This window comes from Pristiophorus japonicus, chromosome 5 (assembly GCF_044704955.1).
Source record: "Pristiophorus japonicus isolate sPriJap1 chromosome 5, sPriJap1.hap1, whole genome shotgun sequence".
NCBI classification, from domain to species: Eukaryota; Metazoa; Chordata; class Chondrichthyes; family Pristiophoridae; genus Pristiophorus; species Pristiophorus japonicus.
Genome location: NC_091981.1, coordinates 204069080 through 204085727, shown reverse-complemented (window position 1 = coordinate 204085727; position 16648 = coordinate 204069080). Strand labels below are relative to the sequence as shown.

The window sequence follows — 16648 nt, the reverse complement described above, 5'->3', positions numbered from 1 at the left end:
TTCACGAACGTTGAGCCTACCAGCCATACCTGGTGGCATACACTGTCTCCAGTCCCACACTATGGAGTTGACTGTTAAATATGGGCAACTGGGGATGAGCAATAGTTACTGCCTTGCTATTGTTGCCCACAACCCAGGAAGAAATGAAAAAAACAGATCAAGCATGATGGGTGTAAGGTGTTTCTCGATCACCTAGACAAGCTAACAAATGATTTATTATTTTGGCTCTGGAAAACACACTTTATTTAGCACTGTAACCCCGTTCTTCTAGCTGACCATTTTTAAACTGCAGAAGACTACATTGCTTTTTTTTAATTAAAAATATTGAAAGTAACTATCTAAATCCTTTCTGAAGAAAAATAGTCAAAACATCACTTGCATCTTGTTTTTTCAAGATCCAGTTTTTGTCGATAGATCTGTGACTTTTGAAATCCAATAGTTACTTTTAAAAAAAAAAAAAAATGATTTAGATTGAAATCCAAACCACAAGAAGCCATGTTCAGCAGTATAAGTATTTAGCTATATTTAATATATAGAATGTTGGCATTAAAAAATTGTGCTGCTGCTGGCAACCTCTATGTAAACTTGCTGAGTTTGCTAAAGTTGGTGTCTGGGGAAACCTAGAAGGAAATGGGTCTTTCCTGGGTGCCGGCTTTAGCAAATGTATCTGATTTACATTGGGTTTTATGAAAGCTCTGCTTTGGGAACTGGCAGTGCAAACATCCCACTAATGCCAGTATAAAAATAGCTGAGGCACAGAGGACTGTGGGTATTAATCTATGTCTCATCACTTAGCTTTGCAGCATTTAGTGACACATTTTTATTTTCCTACTGGCTGCTTTACATCTAGGTGGGATTCATGTGTAATTTTTCCTTCCTGCAAATATTATACCTATTTCTAAAATCCAATGCCAGTCTGTTGAAGTGACTGAAATGATTTCTTATCATAAATCAAATTTTTTCTGAAAAAAAAGCTACATCCCATCATCACCACCACAGCATTGTGAAGCAAACATTCTAACCACTGTCTACTGAGCAGTCTTGCTCGCTCGACCTGAAATATGTTGCTGTTGAAGTACCAAGGTTAATGTAACTGAGTTTTTGTAGTTTAGAAACAGCACATTCAGTTTTCAATTGGTAAATTCTTATCCCATGTGGTTTGGAAATTCTCACAATATTTTCCATATTTCATAACTGAGATCATCAATTATGGGGCTTTCCTAGTCATCCAAGCCTCGCCTATCATAGACTTTAGTCATAAATAAATCAAATAGGGGAGGAGGTAGCTGTATTTATCACATTATTTTACTTATCATAGAAACATAGAAAATAGGTGCAGGAGTAGCCAATTCGGCCCTTCGAGCCTGCACCACCATTCAATAAGATCATGGCTGATCATTCCCTCAGTACCCCTTTCCTGCTTTCTCTCCATACCCCTTGATCCCCTTAGCCGTAAGGGCCATATCTAACTCCCTCTTGAATATATCCAATCAACTGGCAGCAACAACACTCTGCGGCAGGGAATTCCATAGGTTAACAACTCTGAGTGAAGAAGTTTCTCCTCATCTCAGTCCGAAATGGCCTACCCCTTATCCTAAGACTATGTACCCTGGTTCTGGACTTCCCCAACATCGGGAACATTCTTCCCGCATCTAACCTGTCCAGTCCTGTCAGAATCTTATACGTTTCTATGAGATCCTTGCTCATCCTTCTAAATTCCAGTGTATAAACGCCCAGTTGATCCAGTCTCTCCTCATATGACAATCCAGCCATCCCTGGAATCAGTCTGGTGGACCTTCGCTGCACTCCTTCAATAGCAAGAACGTCCTTCCTCAGATTAGGAGACCAAAACTGAACACAATATTCCAGGTGAGGCCTCACTTAAGGCCCTGTACAATTGCAGTAAGACCTCCCTGCTCCGATACTCAAATCCCCTAGCTATGAAGGCCAACATACCATTTGCCGCCTTCACCGCCTGCTGTACCTGCATGCCCACTTTCAGTGACTGATGAACCATGACACCCAGGTCTCGTTGCACCACCCCTTTTCCTAATCTGCCGCCATTCAGATAATCTGCCTTCGTGTTTTTGCCCCTAAAATGGATAACCTCACATTTATCCACATTATACTGCATCTGCCATGCATTTGCCCACTCACCGAACCTGTCCAAGTCACCCTGCAGCCTCTTAGCGCCCTCCTCACAGCTCACACCGCCACCGAGTTTAGTATCATCCGCAAACTTGGAGATATTACACTCAATTCCTTCATCTAAATCGTTAATGTATTTTTGTAAAGAGCTGGAGTCCCAGCACTGAGCCCTGTGGCACTCCACTAGTCACTGCCTGCCATTCTGAAAAGGACCTGTTTATCCCGAGTCTCTGCTTCCTATCTGCCAACCAATTCTCTATCCACGTCAGTACATTACCGCCAATACCATGTGCTTTGATTTTGCACACCAATCTCTTGTGCGGGACTTTGTCAAAAGCCTTTTGAAAGTCCAAATACACCACATCCACTGCTTCTCCCTTGTCCACTCTGTTAGTTGCATCCTTAAAAAAAATTCCAGAAGATTCGTCGAGCATGATTTCCCTTTCATAAATCCATACTGACTTGATCCGATCCTGTCACTGCTGTCCAAATGCGCTGCTATTTCATCCTTAATGATTGATTCCAACATTTTCCCCACAATTGATGTCAGGCTAACCGATCTATAATTACCCATTTTCTCTCTCCCTCCTTTTTTAAAAAGTGGTGTTACATTAGCTACCCTCCAGTCCATAGGAACTGATCCAGAGTCGATAGACTGTTGGAAAATGATCACCAATGTATCCACTATTTCTAGGGCCACCTCCTTAAGTCTGGGACTTTATCGGCCTTCAATCCCATCAATTTCCCTAACACAATTTCCCGCCTAATAAGGATATTCTTCAGTTCCTCCTTCTCACTAGACCCACTGTCCCCTAGTACATTCGGAAGGTTATTTGTGTCTTCCTTCGTGAAGACAGAACCGAAGTAGTGGTTCAATTGGTCTGCCATTTCTTTGTTCCCCATTATAAATTCACCTGAATCCGACTGCAAGGAACCTACGTTTGTCTTCACTGATCTATTTCTCTTCACATATTTGTAGCAGCTTTTGTGGTCAGTTTTTATGTTCCCTGCAAGCTTCCTCTCGTACTCTATTTTCTCCATCTTAATTAAACCCTTAGTCCTCTTCTGCTGAATTCTAAATTTCTCCCAGTCCTTAGGTTTGTTGCTTTTTCTAGCCAATTTATATGCCTCTTGACTTGAACACTATCCTTAATTTCCCTTGTTAGCCATGGTTGAGCCACCTTCCCCGTTTTATTTTTACTCCAGACAGGAATGTACAATTTCTGAAGTTCATCCATGTGATCTTTAAATGTTTGCCATTGCTTATCCATCGTCAACCCTTTAAGTATCTTTTGCCAGTCTATTCTAGCCACTTCACTCCTCATACCGTCGAAGTTACCTTTCCTTAAGTTCAGGACCCTAGTTTCTGAATTAACTTTGTCACTCTCCATCTTAATAACGAATTCTACCATATTATGGCCACTCTTCCCCAAGGGGCCTCGCACAATAAGATTGCTAATTAGTCCCTTCTCATTACACATCACCCAGTCTAGGATGGCCAGCTCTCTGGTTGTTCCTCGACATAGTGGTCTAGAAAACCATCCTGAACACACTCCAGGAAATCCTCCTCCACTGCTTTGCTACCAGTTAGGTTAGCCCAATCAATATGTAGATTAAAGTCGCCCATGATTACTGCTGTACCTTTATTGCACACATCCCTTATTTCTTCTTTGATGCTGTCCCCAACCTCACTACTACTATTTGGTGGTCTCAGCACAACTCCCACTAGTTTTCTGCCCTTTGGTATTCTGTAGCTCCACCCATACCGATTCCACACCACCCAAGCTAATGTCCTTCCTTACAATTGCATTAATTTCCTCTTTAACCAGCAACACCACCCCGCCTCCTTTTCCTTTCTGTCTAGCCTTCCTAAATGCTGAATACCCTTGGATGTTGAGTTCCCAGCCTCGGTCATCCTAGAGCCATGTCTCCGTGATGCCAATCACATCGTATCCGTTAACTGCTATCTGCGCAGTTAATTAGCCACCTTATTTCGAATACTCCTCGCATTGAGGCACAGAGCCTTCAGGCTTGTCTTTTTAACACACTTTGCCCCTTTAGAATTTTGCTGTGCTATGGCTCTTTTTGTTTTTTGCCTTGTGTTTCTCTACCCTCCAGTTTTACTATTCTCCTTTCTATCTTTTGCTTCTGACTCCATTTTATTTCCCTCTGTCTTCCTGCATAGGTTCCCATCCCCCTGCCATATTAGTTTAACTCCTCCCCAACAGCACTAGCAAACACTCCCCCTAGGATATTGATTCTGGTCCTGCCTTGGTGCAGACCGTCTGGTTTGTACTGGTCCCACCTCCCCCAAAACCAGTTCCAATGCCCCAGGAATTTGAATCCCTCCCTTCTGCCCCACTGCTCAAGCCACGTATTCATCTGAGCTATCCTGCGGTTCCTACTCTGACTAGCATGTGGCATTGGTAGCAATCCTGAGATTACTACTTTGGAGGTCCTACTTTTTAATTTAACTCCTAGCTCCCTAAATTCGTCTTGTAGGACCTCATCCCGTTTTTTACCTATATCATTGGGACCTATATGCACCACGACAACTGGCTGTTCTCCCTCCCTTTTTAGAATGTCCTGCACCCGCTCCAAGACATCCTTGACCCTTGCACCAGGGAGGCAACATACCATCCTGGAGTCTCGGTTGCGGCAGCAGAAACGTCTATCTATTCCCCTTACAATTGAATCCCCTATCACTATCGCTCTCCCACTCTTTTTGCTGCCCTCCTGTGTAGCAGAGCCAGCCATGGTGCCATGGACTTGGCTGCTGCTGCTCTCCCCTGTTGTGTCATCCCCCTCAACAGTACTCAAAGCGGTGTATCTGTTTTGTAGGGGAATGGCCGCAGGGGACCCCTGCACTACCTTCCTTGCACTGCTCTTCCTGTTCGCTATCTGGCTGTGTACCCTTTACCTGCGATAAGACCAACTCACTAAACGTGCTATTCACGTCATTCTCCGCATCGTGGATGCTCCAGAGTGAATCCACCTGTAGCTCCAGTGCCGCAATGCGGTCCGTCAGGATCTGCAGGCGGATACACTTCCCGCACATGTAGTCGTCAGGGACACTGGAAGCGTCCCTGAATTCCCACATAGTACTGGAGGAGCATAACACGTGTCCGAGCTGTCCTGCCATGACTTAACCTTCGATTAACCTAATTGGGCAACAACAATGTTAAAAGGTTACTTACTGATAAAGAAAAGAAAAAGAAAAGCTACTTACCAATCACTTACCCCTTTGGCTGTGACGTGACCTTTCGATTTCTTTCTACTTCATTTTTGCCTCCCTGCTGCAGCTGCACAAGCTGGCCTCTGTAGGCTGCTCACCTCCCGATCTCCCGCCTCTCCTCAACCACGAACTCCCCGAACTGCCGCCGCATTGTCCATCTATAGGCCTGCCTCAGCGATCTTCCGTCTCTCCTCAACCATGAACTCCCCGAACTGCCGCCGCATTGTGCCTCTATAGGTCTGCCTCAGCGATCTTCCGCCTCTCCTCAACCATGAACTCCGCTGCATTGTGCCTTTATAGGCCTGCCTCAGCGATCTCCCGCCTCTCCTCAACCACGAACTCCCCGAATTGCCGCTGCATTGTGCCTCTATAGGCCTGCCTCAGCGATCTTCTGCCTCTCCTCAACCACGAACTCCCCGAACTGCTGCCGCATTGTGCCTTTATAGGCCTGCCTCAGCGATCTCCCGCCTCTCTCCAACCATGAACTCCCCGAACTGTCGCCGCGTTGTGCCTTTATAGGCCTGCCTCAGCGATCTCCCGCCTCTCGCCGACCAAGGACTCCCCGAACTGCCGCCGCATTGTGCCTCTATAGGTCTGCCTCAGCGATCTTCCGCCTCTCCTCAACCATGAACTCCGCTGCATTGTGCCTTTATAGGCCTGCCTCAGCGATCTCCCGCCTCTCCTCAACCACGAACTCCCCGAATTGCCGCTGCATTGTGCCTCTATAGGCCTGCCTCAGCGATCTTCTGCCTCTCCTCAACCACGAACTCCCCGAACTGCTGCCGCATTGTGCCTTTATAGGCCTGCCTCAGCGATCTCCCGCCTCTCTCCAACCATGAACTCCCCGAACTGTCGCCGCGTTGTGCCTTTATAGGCCTGCCTCAGCGATCTCCCGCCTCTCGCCGACCAAGGACTCCCCGAACTGCCACCGCGTTGGGCCTTTATAGGCCTGCCTCAGTGATCTCCCACCTCTCGCCGACCACGAACTCGAGATAGAAAATGTTGGGCCTAATGACAACATGCTTAAAATGTATAACTAGAAATATTAAAATTGTAAATTCAGCTTGTGTGATAATGGAATTCCTGATTTATTTATACAGAATAATATTTAAGTTGTTATGGAGAAAATTTTGATTTTGCAACTGTGATTCATCCCCAGTATATGTATGTATAATATTATTTGGATAGAAGATGAGTCATGCAGTCAGAAAGTTAAACTGTCATAATGCACATTTCTTTTCCAAAAATGTACTTGCGATGAAATAAATTTGAAGATGGGATCCTGCGAGTCGCTCTGTCCACAGAATTTACATGAGAGCAGTAAAGACCAGGTTTATAAATGCTGGCCATCTGTGAATATAACTGGTTTACACTGGGGTTTGCCACTGGCTGCATGAGACTAGTGCTTCAGAAACTGCTGGTGCAAACACACAACTGACATCAATATCAAAGTAGCTTAGAAGCTTACCATTCATAATATTTAATTTCATGAATTGAAACATAATTGACTGGAAACACGCCACTGATCTCGGGATGTTGACTAGCTCTAGCAATTTGAACATCTGTTTTGGTGCACTGGAAGTGGACATAGTATCTTCATTAGGGCCACTTTTTCAAGCTCAGTGTAATGTTCAGCTTTGTGGCTGTGAAATCTATGGTCTAGGAACTCCTTTATCACCATCCCTGGATATGTCCTGTCCCATTGGCAGGATAGACCCACCACAGGTGGTGGCAAAGTGGTATACCGTAGAAAAGGAGTGGCCCTGGGAGTCCTCAACGTTTTCAGACCCCATAGAGTATTGGGTCAAACATGAGCAAGGAAACCTCCTGTTGATTACTACTCAACGCCTTCCCTCAGCTGATGAATCAGTCCTCCTCCATGTTGAACACCACTTAGAAGATGCACTAAGGGTAGCAAGGGCATGGAATGTACTCTAGATCGGGGACTTCAATGTCCATCACCAAGAGTAACTCGGTAGCACCACTACTGACTGAGCTGGTTGAGCCTTGAAGGACATACCTATCAGACTTGGCCTGCGACAGGTAGTGAGAGAACCAACATGAGGGGAAAACCTTACTTGACCGCATCCTCACCAATCTATCTGTCGCAGATGTATCTGTCCACAACTGTATTGGTAGGAGTGACCACCACACAGTCCTTATTTAGACAAAGTCCTGTCTTCTCACTAAGGACACCCTCCATCATGTTGTATGGCACTATCACTGTGCTAAATGGAATAGATTCAGAACAGGTCTAGCAATTCAAAACTGAGCATCCATGAGATGCTGTGGGCCATCTAAAAAGAGTGCCAACCTGGGGAAACTACAACACAGAACTACATACATGCTAAACAGCGGAAGCAGCATGCTATATATAGAGCAAAGCGATCCCATAACCATAAGTTCAAAGTTGTGCAGTTTTGCCACATCGAGTCGGGAATGGTGGTGGACAATGAAACAACTGATGGGGGCAGTGTGGGGTGAGGAGGAAGCTTCAGGGACATTCCCATCCTCAATGAAGGTGGAGCCTAGCACATGAGTGCAAAAGACAAGGCTGAAGCATTTGCAACCAACTTCAGCCAGAAGTGCCAGGTGGATAATCCACCTTGGCTTCCTCCTGAGATCCCCAACATCAGTCTTCAGCCAATTCAATTCACTCCACGTGATATCAAGAAATGGCTGAGCACATTGGATACAGCAAAGGCTGTGGGCCGCCACAACATCCCAGCTATAGTGCTAAAGACTGGTGCTCCAGAACTAGCTGCACCTCTAGCCAAGCTGTTCCAGTAGAGCTAAAACACTGGCATCTACCCATCAATGTGTAATGTTGCACAGGTATGTCCTGTCCTCAAAAAGCAGGACCAATCCAATTGGGCCAATTACCGCCCCATCAGCTTACTCTCAATCATCAGAAAAGTGATGGAAGGTGTCGTTGACAGTGCTATTAAGTGGCACTTGCTCACCAATAACCTACTCGCCGATGCTCCTCAAACAGGAAATGGCAAAATAAATAATTGCCCCTGTCCCCATCTAGTATAGATGCCACACAGTGGGCAGCACGAGGTTAGTACACAAACCTTTCACCTCACAACTTGTTCAAATGCAGCCCAGATTAAATGATTGAAGGTCTCTGGAAGGGCCCTGCGCAATTGAATTTGAGCAGTCTTAAGCCTGTTCTCGGTGATGATGAGCCTTGGGCATGAAATGTTTATAATTTCATACTAAGTTTGCAATATCACTTGGCCCACAGGATGGCTGATGTGGGAAACCGCAAATATCACACTGGTATTGTTGGGGCTCTTCTGAACTTGGTTTAAGGTGCAATATTGTAGCTGAGATAGTGAACTGTGACAGTTTGGACATGCCACATTGGCTATTAGAGCAAATGGATATTTTGACAAGATTAGGCAGAATTTCAGATAAATATGAATTACTTCTACCAATATGAATGCAATGTGGCGAAAGTGTTGCAATTCTGAATTCTAACTGTAACCAGATCCCCTTTAAAGTCCAAGCCCAGCTGCTCAAAGTGGAGCATACTGTTGCACAAATTGGATCCTATGTGTGCCCAAATCATTCACTCTGAAATTTGCTGCTACCGTATACAGTTGAAGTTAGTTGAAACATCGTGTTTCTTAATGTAATTAATCATGTGGTGAATAAAGATTTTAATAGAATTTTGTCTGCTTTTTTGTCGTCGTCTTCCTTGTTTTTTTACTCCTGAAAGCAATAACTTAAGCCAGAGTATAGTTTCACAGCAGGGAACCTCACCCAAGAAGTTATTCTTCATGTTTCCCCCAAATAGTTAATGCTGGCAGGTTAGCCATGATTTTATTAAATGGCAGAGCAGGCTCAAGGGACCAAATGGCCTACTCCTGCTCCTATTATGTTATGTTATTCAAATGTGACTCATCACAGCCGAACCTGATCCTGGCCTCTTGTGTCATTGCACATGCGCACCTCTACAGGGGTCAATGTATAATGATCAAGATAGGGAACCCTGACTGATTTTGTTTTTCCTTTTCCTGGCTCGAACTAGGGGACACGGGCACCAATTGTGTCGCCCACAGCCGAGATGCACTAAAACAGCAAGCTTCAAGGATGGACCTTGGAGTCATGGTGCACTATTACATTCAATCATTTATTCACTGAGCCATTGTGGAAGCCAATGTTTAATTATACTTTCAATAGCTTAAATATTTTCCAAAACTTGTTTGATTGTAAGCCTGAAAGGAGAAAAGTAAAGATGTAATTTCAATATGAAGAATTCTCTCAAACTAATGAAGCTCTTTTTTAAAAAAAAGACTCCGAGAAATCAAACCTTTAAGTACACAAGTCAGTCAATATCAGTTCTATCTGCTGCCTTCCTCTCACCGACCTCATCTTGTCCATGAGACCCACCTCCTGCTCTCTCAATTCTTATTGACCACCCAACTTCCCTTCCTGGGTCCCAGGTTAGCCAATATTGTTAATAATTTCCTCCCCACCCTTCAAATCTGCGGTCATTATCACACTCCTTAAAAAACCCTGTCGAAATCTCGACCTCCGAAAAGAATGACTCCGACACTTACAGCTCCGGCAGAAGTTTCTTTAATTCGCTTGCTAGCAAGGGGCAGGTCACACTCAGTCAAGGGCTAAGTGAACACCTCCGCAATGGTACAGTTTCACAAGATATTTATACAGTAAAACCCAAGTTATGGCCTCTACCTGTGTATTGCTCTGTCTCACAGTCAGTGAATACAGATAAAGAGTTAATTACTATATCCTGGTCCTGACATGGTTTACAGATATTTCCTTTTGTCAGGGTTATCAGCTGGCCATTACTCCATGAGAATGAGGTAATGGGCTATCACCTGTCTTGTATTGTGTCAGGATTGTTCAATTTCCTGGTCAGTTTATCGTTTACATCAAAAGGATGAGGTCTCTACAAGAGATATTGGCTGGTGGTTTGAGTACATAGAAAAGGGTGGGGTGACATGGAATTCTTGTCGTGTAGACAATAGGAGAGCACCATGGGGGGGTGGGGGGGCTGCTTGTCTCAGCATGACTTGTCTCCTAGCTATCTGCTGGCCATCAGCCATCTCCAACCAGGTTTAGCTGTTTACGCAAGCTGACTGATGTTATGCAGAAAGTTCTGGAAGGACCAGGACTCCCTCTTGCAATATATATTGCAAGGGGCACACAAATACCGCATGGTATCAGCTTAGATGCAAATACATTTCCACAACCCCCACCCTACCATTGACACCTCTGTCTTTGAAGATCACCACCCCATCTCCAACCTTCCTTTCCTCTCCAAAGCCCTTGAACGTGTTGTCACCTCCCAAATCCGTGCCTATCTTTCCCGCAATTCCATGTTTGAATCAGGTTACCGGCCCCGCCACAGTACTGAAACCGCCCTTATCAAAGTCACACATTACATTCTTTGACTGGGACCATGATGAACTATCTCTTCTCATCCTTCTTGACTTATCTGCTGCCTTCGACACATTTAACCACACCATCCTCCTCCAATGCCTCTCCACCGAACTGCCCTTGCTTGGTTCCATTCTTATCTATCGAATCGTAGCCAGAGAATCACCTGCAATGGCATCTCTTCCCATTCCCACACCGTTGCCTCTTGAGTTCCCCCAAGGATCTATCCCTGGTCTCCTTCTATTTCTCATGCTACCCCTCAATGACCCCTCCACAGTCTCTGATTTATCATACTGCTTGTCTGGCATACAATATTGGATGAGCAGAAATTTCCTCCAACTAAATATTGGGAAGGCTGAAGCCATTGTGTTTGAACCCCGCCACAAACTTAGTTCCCTGGCCACTGTTTGCATCTTGGCATCTTTCTGAGGCTGAACCAGACTGTTCACAACCTTGGTGTTATGTGTATGACCCTGAGATGAGCTTCTGACTACATATCGCCAAGACCGCCTACTTCCACCTCTAACATTGCCCAACACTGCCCCTGCCTCAGCTCATCTGCTGCTGAAACCCTCATCCATGCCTTTTTTACCTCTAGACTTGACTATTCCAATGTTCTCCTGGCTGGCCTCCCATCTTCCACCCTACATAAACTTGTGCTCATCCAAAACTCTGCTGCCTGTGTCCTAACTTGCACCAAGTCCTGTTCACCCATCACCCATGTGCTTGCTGACCTACACGGGCTCCCGGTTCAGCAATGCCTCAATTTTAAAATCCACATCCTTGTTTTCAATCCCTCCATGGCCTCGCCCTCCCTATCTCTGTAACCTCCTCCAGCGCTACAACCCTCCGAGATTTCTGCACCTATCCAAATCTTGAGCATCCCCGATTTTAATTGCTCCACCATTGGCGGCTTTGCTATCAGTTGCCTTGGACCTATGCATTGGAATTCCCTCTCTAAACCTTTCCACCTCTCCTCCTTTAAGATGTTTCTTAAAACTTACCTCTTTGACCAAGCATTTGGCCATCTGTTCTGATACATCCTCTTGTGGCTTGGTGTCAAAAATATTTCTGATCGCTTTTGTTAAGCACCTTGGAACATTGTTAAATGCACTATATAAATGTAAGTTATTGTAAAGAGAAAATGGAAATTTCATGTTTCAGGTGTATATCCTTCATCAGCTGAACTGCTAATGAAGGATATACAGCAACATTTTGTGTCTCTTTACAAATGTTTGGCCTGCTGTGTATTTCTAGAAATTTACATTTTTATTTCAGATTTAAGTCTGAAAAATTTCTTATGTATATTTGTAATTTTAATGGGAAGTATGTCATTAATATTTTCCCAATTCTAATTTGACCCACCATTTTGAGAATCCAGAGTCGCTTAGTTAAGGGCAGTACAAATGTGTATTTAACTGATAATGACATTTTCAGACTGCCTCTTGGATGGTATCTAGGACTGGGAAGGATGCAGATTTGTGTTTATGTGGAGCCATTCCATGATGGGGCCAGTAGCTGACAACAGCTTAGCGATTTCCAAGAGCATTCTGGGACCAGAAAGATGCATTTATCCTGTAGTTCGAAAGTTCATATTAAATTGCAAATCCGGGTTGAACACCTCTAATCCTGCACCTTCGGGACCTGGCCTGTACCGGACAAGAGAATTTGCCAGACCACGGAAGATCCGTCGACCCCAGATCCCAGACATAAAAATCCCACTGTCAGCAAAGTTTTAGAATTACTTTCTACAAAAGCTATTTTTGCTAATCTGTAACTAGTACCATGGTCATCGTACCTTGTATATCGGCCGCGTTGTGGCTATTTTGATGTAAATAGGACTGATCTAGGGAGTGTGTTTGCAGGTTGGAAGTGAGTTTTGCCGACGGATTGCACAACGAGAGGGGCTGCTGTTTGATGTAAGGAGCTCTGTTGTTCAGCGTGGAGGCCAAAGGACCCCATGCTGAAGCCGAGGTAGTGTACTTGGAGTGCGGCTCCATCACCCCATCGCCGGTCAGCAAGGGAGACGCGGGCAGTGAGCTGTTGGCGTGGTTGGAGTAGTCTCTGACCGAAGATCATGTACAGCTTCCCATATAGTGACATTGGCTGAGAGGTGAGAGACAGAATGTCCCAGTAAACTCATCCAGTCAACGTTGCTGGGCAAATGTCCATTCATCATGCTGATGCTACTATCTATAGAAAGGCCGTTGGGGGCACAGGGGTTGGGTCCTCTTGACCCTTGGAAGTTATAGGTCTCTGGGATGTGGTTGAACCCCAATCCATTCATTATGCTGTACATGGGCTTAACGGCTTGGCATTTCCTGCGAAAGCCCCTCGGTCTGCGCCTGAAGGAGCCCTCTTCAAAATGAACTCGTTGGCCAGGTCAATGGTCTAGTAATGGCCTTTGCCAGATCTGCCCAGGCCCTTGGGCAGTTTGATGAAGCACTCGTTCAAGGAGAGCTTGTGACACACAGATTTCTTCAGCCTTGATAAGAGCCTCAGAAAAAGGGAAGCGGCTCTGGAGGAACTGGTAGATCTCGCTGAGAATCAGCTGCTTGGTGGGAGAGCTCTGGATAGCCGTCACAATCAGGGCTATGTAGGAATCCGGCGGCTTCTCCGGGCACTGTATGCCAGCGTTTGTTTTCTTAGTTTTGGTAATGGAGGTGGCTGATTCCATCACAGAGGTCTGACAACGCTGCTGACAGTGATCCAACTGGGTCGTTGTCAGCAATACCCGGTTTAAATAAACAATAAGATTCCCTCACCTGACACCCGGTAGAGCCCTCACCTCCTCTCGGACCTGGTAGTGCTCCTGCCCGCTCTGTCGTGCCTCGTTCCATCCCTATGGGAACCCGCAACTCCTGATCCCGACTCAATTTTCGGGCGTGACGGCAGTGAAGCAGTTCCCGTGGACATGGGGACATCATTCGCCAATTTCATGTATAAAAAGGATTTGCATCGGCCTCCAAGTTGAACATCAAAAAGGTGAACGGCAGCTCAGGGGTTGTTGGGAGGGGGCAGCAACAATGTCACTGGGCCCAAGGGCCGCACGCCCGCTCACCGGCGTTTGTGCCCCAGATCCTGGTTTGCTTTGGTTGATGTCTGCACCGTTAGAAGGAATTGGCTTTCGTGGGCATCCAAATGCTTTATCGCGTATAGGGATCTGTGTAAATACAGCAATTGACCTTTCCCTGAAGTCTTTCTTACTATCCATACTCTTAAAAATTTCTCAACTTCATGAACACAGGACACAGCGCGGGTCGCGACCCCTTGCCGGGAATGATGCTGGACCAGGGAGGTTGCCGGATTTGAGAGGTTCAATCTGTGCATTTCTTTTTGAGTAGAGGGAAGAGTATCTTGCATTGAAAATATGCTCTAATCTCCCTAATGAATTGGCTTAGCTACAATGAATGGGACCATAATTTATTCCATTGGTGCTGGATATTGGAGCAATGGGATAAATTTTGCAAAACGAGCACTGAATTAAAAAAAAATATATATTATCAAAACACGAAGATGAAAATTACCATTGGAACCAACGATATAAGCTATCAACATGGCAGCTACTATGGCAATTGAAATAGTGCAGTGAGGTAGACAGGTGATTTACTGCATGTATGTGTATTCGATTTTTAAGATAGAAGTTAACTTTCAGGGTCAGAAATGCTAATTGAACTTTCTGATGCCATAACATAGCACTTTCACTATTTAAAATGGCACAACAGCACAGTAAAGATGGTGACAGCTGCACCCGTTTTTCTTGTTACCTATAATTTGAAAGAAAAGCAAATACCTGATACCACTTCAGTGCATGTTTTTGTCAACATCTGTTCAGCTCTCATACAAAATAGATTAATTTGGAAAGAAAATGAAAAACTGTCATCACAGAATCTGTTGTTTAACGTGCCGCCCTTTTACAGAATGCATGCTTAAAAATAGATGTTGCCACGTTTTTATGCATCAAAGCAGGTTTGAAATTCAAGACCACATTTTTCATTTTAAAACTGCTTGTAAGTTATGCAAGATCCTCACTTCCATTTGTTTTTGTTTTAAAATTACTGAGACCCGTTGTACATCTGCTATCAAGACTTTTTGACTTTTGAGGCCTCGAGTATATCTAGAATTTGTTGGTGATTGTCCAAAGTATTGCAAGCTGAATACTTGAATGTCAGAAATTTAGTTTTTTCTGACCAATTTTCTGCTGCAGCCGTAGTTTTACGAGTACATTGGAAGGTTTGTTCTGGCATTTGTGCAGTTAGTGAGAAATGTTAACCATTTGAAATAAGTTCCTAGTTCGTCAAGTTCCTGTATGATTACACTTCTGGGAACTATATGGAAGGAGAACTATTAATTGCTTATTTTTAAAAATGGAACAAAAAAACCACATTGCTCATTGTTGGGTCCTCCCTGCAGCAGTATTAGTCAGCAAAGCCAATGAATCAGTTTTCCGTGCAGCTTCGAATGTAAACTGTTAAATTGCAGCTATGCTGCAATAAAGCTGCCTTAACGTCAGACTAGTCATTATTCACAGCTCTGGCATGCACAGTTGAAATTGCAAGGGCGGCCAGAAAGCAGCACGCTAGAGGAAGCCACCAGAATTCTGCTACTGCTCTGTCTGGGATTAGTATACATAGAACTGAAATGGTGGCTATGCCACGGACGTATACTGACTGCTTTTTAATGTCATGGACTCGGTGAAACAAGAATTGATGCTTGAAGCCGTAAATTACCAGCATTGGTTTGTAAACTTGAACTGGCAGACTGAAGGAAGCTTGACTTGAAGCACATGAGGAAAATACCATAGACGGTGCTGATTTTTTCTCTCCCTTCCAATCACCGCATTGAAGATTAAAGCTGCTTTCTTTTAGCCTGTGATCCAAAGGAAACTGTATGGTGCTGCCTGGTGAAGTCTACGTTCACAATTTATTCCGGATAGTCCTAGTTGCTTGTTCGGTGCGATTGAAGTGTACCAGACGGCACGTTTTTTCAGCTCACTGAATTTCCCATTGGAGTTCCTGCAGTGACTAGCTGCTGGAGAAAAGTGACTGCTCAGCAGAGCACCATTGCTGACGGAGTAATTGTCCTAATCTGTTTCTGGGTCACGCTTGTGTACTCCACCTTTTTGTCCCGGCGCTCCCCTCTTGCTCTCTGGTGCTCTTTCTCTCGTTCTCTCATCTTGTGCTTGTTCTCTCTCTCTCTCTCTCTCGCTCTCTGTGGCCTGTGTTTAATTGTACTGCGGTGGAGTTCATTAAATGATTCTTCATGCAAGATTGGTTTGTAGTTTCTTCGGGATTCTGCTTTGGCCTGACAAAAACCTACTGCACAGGAAAAAAATATCTTGGGCCTTCTGTTATGGAGAACTGCTTGGTTTCTCTACGTTTGTAAATCACTGAAGATTCTAAACCACATGATTTGCCTGCTTTTCTATTTAAGGAATGGTGTCATGTCACCCATAACAACGGCTGTGCTGCATCGAGGATACTCTCTCAAATAAGGAACCAGTTCAGCAGTGTATGTTGGCACTAGGGCTGAGTTTACACCGGAACCACTTCTGTAAACAGTGTGTGGATAAATCCGGCACATAATCTCCAGCAGAGGCAATTGTTCTGAGCAATAAATAGGATTAGTCGTGGCCGTGGATGTGCTGTTTGTGAATAAAGATTATAAAATTAGTGTTTGAACAAGAGATCGGATGAGCCGAGTGTGTATTGTTGTTCTGGAGGAGGTGGACGATGATTCTCCCATTATTACTTCTAAAAAGCTTCAGGAAAAGTATGAGGATGTGTGTCTACCCCTGTCAAAGTCATTTTCACTTGAAGATGAAAGGGTGAGCATATTTCAGTTTGTCTA

At 44.7% G+C, this 16648-nt stretch overlaps 1 protein-coding gene and 1 pseudogene across 3 annotated transcripts in view; one reads left to right on the top strand and one right to left on the bottom strand.

Moving 5' to 3' along the window:
* The window catches only part of LOC139264567 (serine/threonine-protein phosphatase 6 regulatory ankyrin repeat subunit A), a 235379-nt gene that overhangs the window by 35859 nt on the left and 182872 nt on the right, over positions 1-16648 (top strand). For 2 of the 3 annotated variants that reach the window (XM_070881238.1, XM_070881240.1), the window contains exon 1: positions 15321-16625. The exons of the other annotated variant lie outside the window; for it this stretch is intronic. In XM_070881238.1, the coding sequence (XP_070737339.1) occupies positions 16491-16625 (135 nt within the window). In that variant the 5' untranslated portion in view covers positions 15321-16490. Of the gene's footprint in view, positions 1-15320; positions 16626-16648 lie in introns of those variants that run through there. 3 annotated transcript variants of the gene reach the window in all.
* LOC139263948 (forkhead box protein F1 pseudogene) lies at positions 12026-13651 on the bottom strand (annotated as a pseudogene).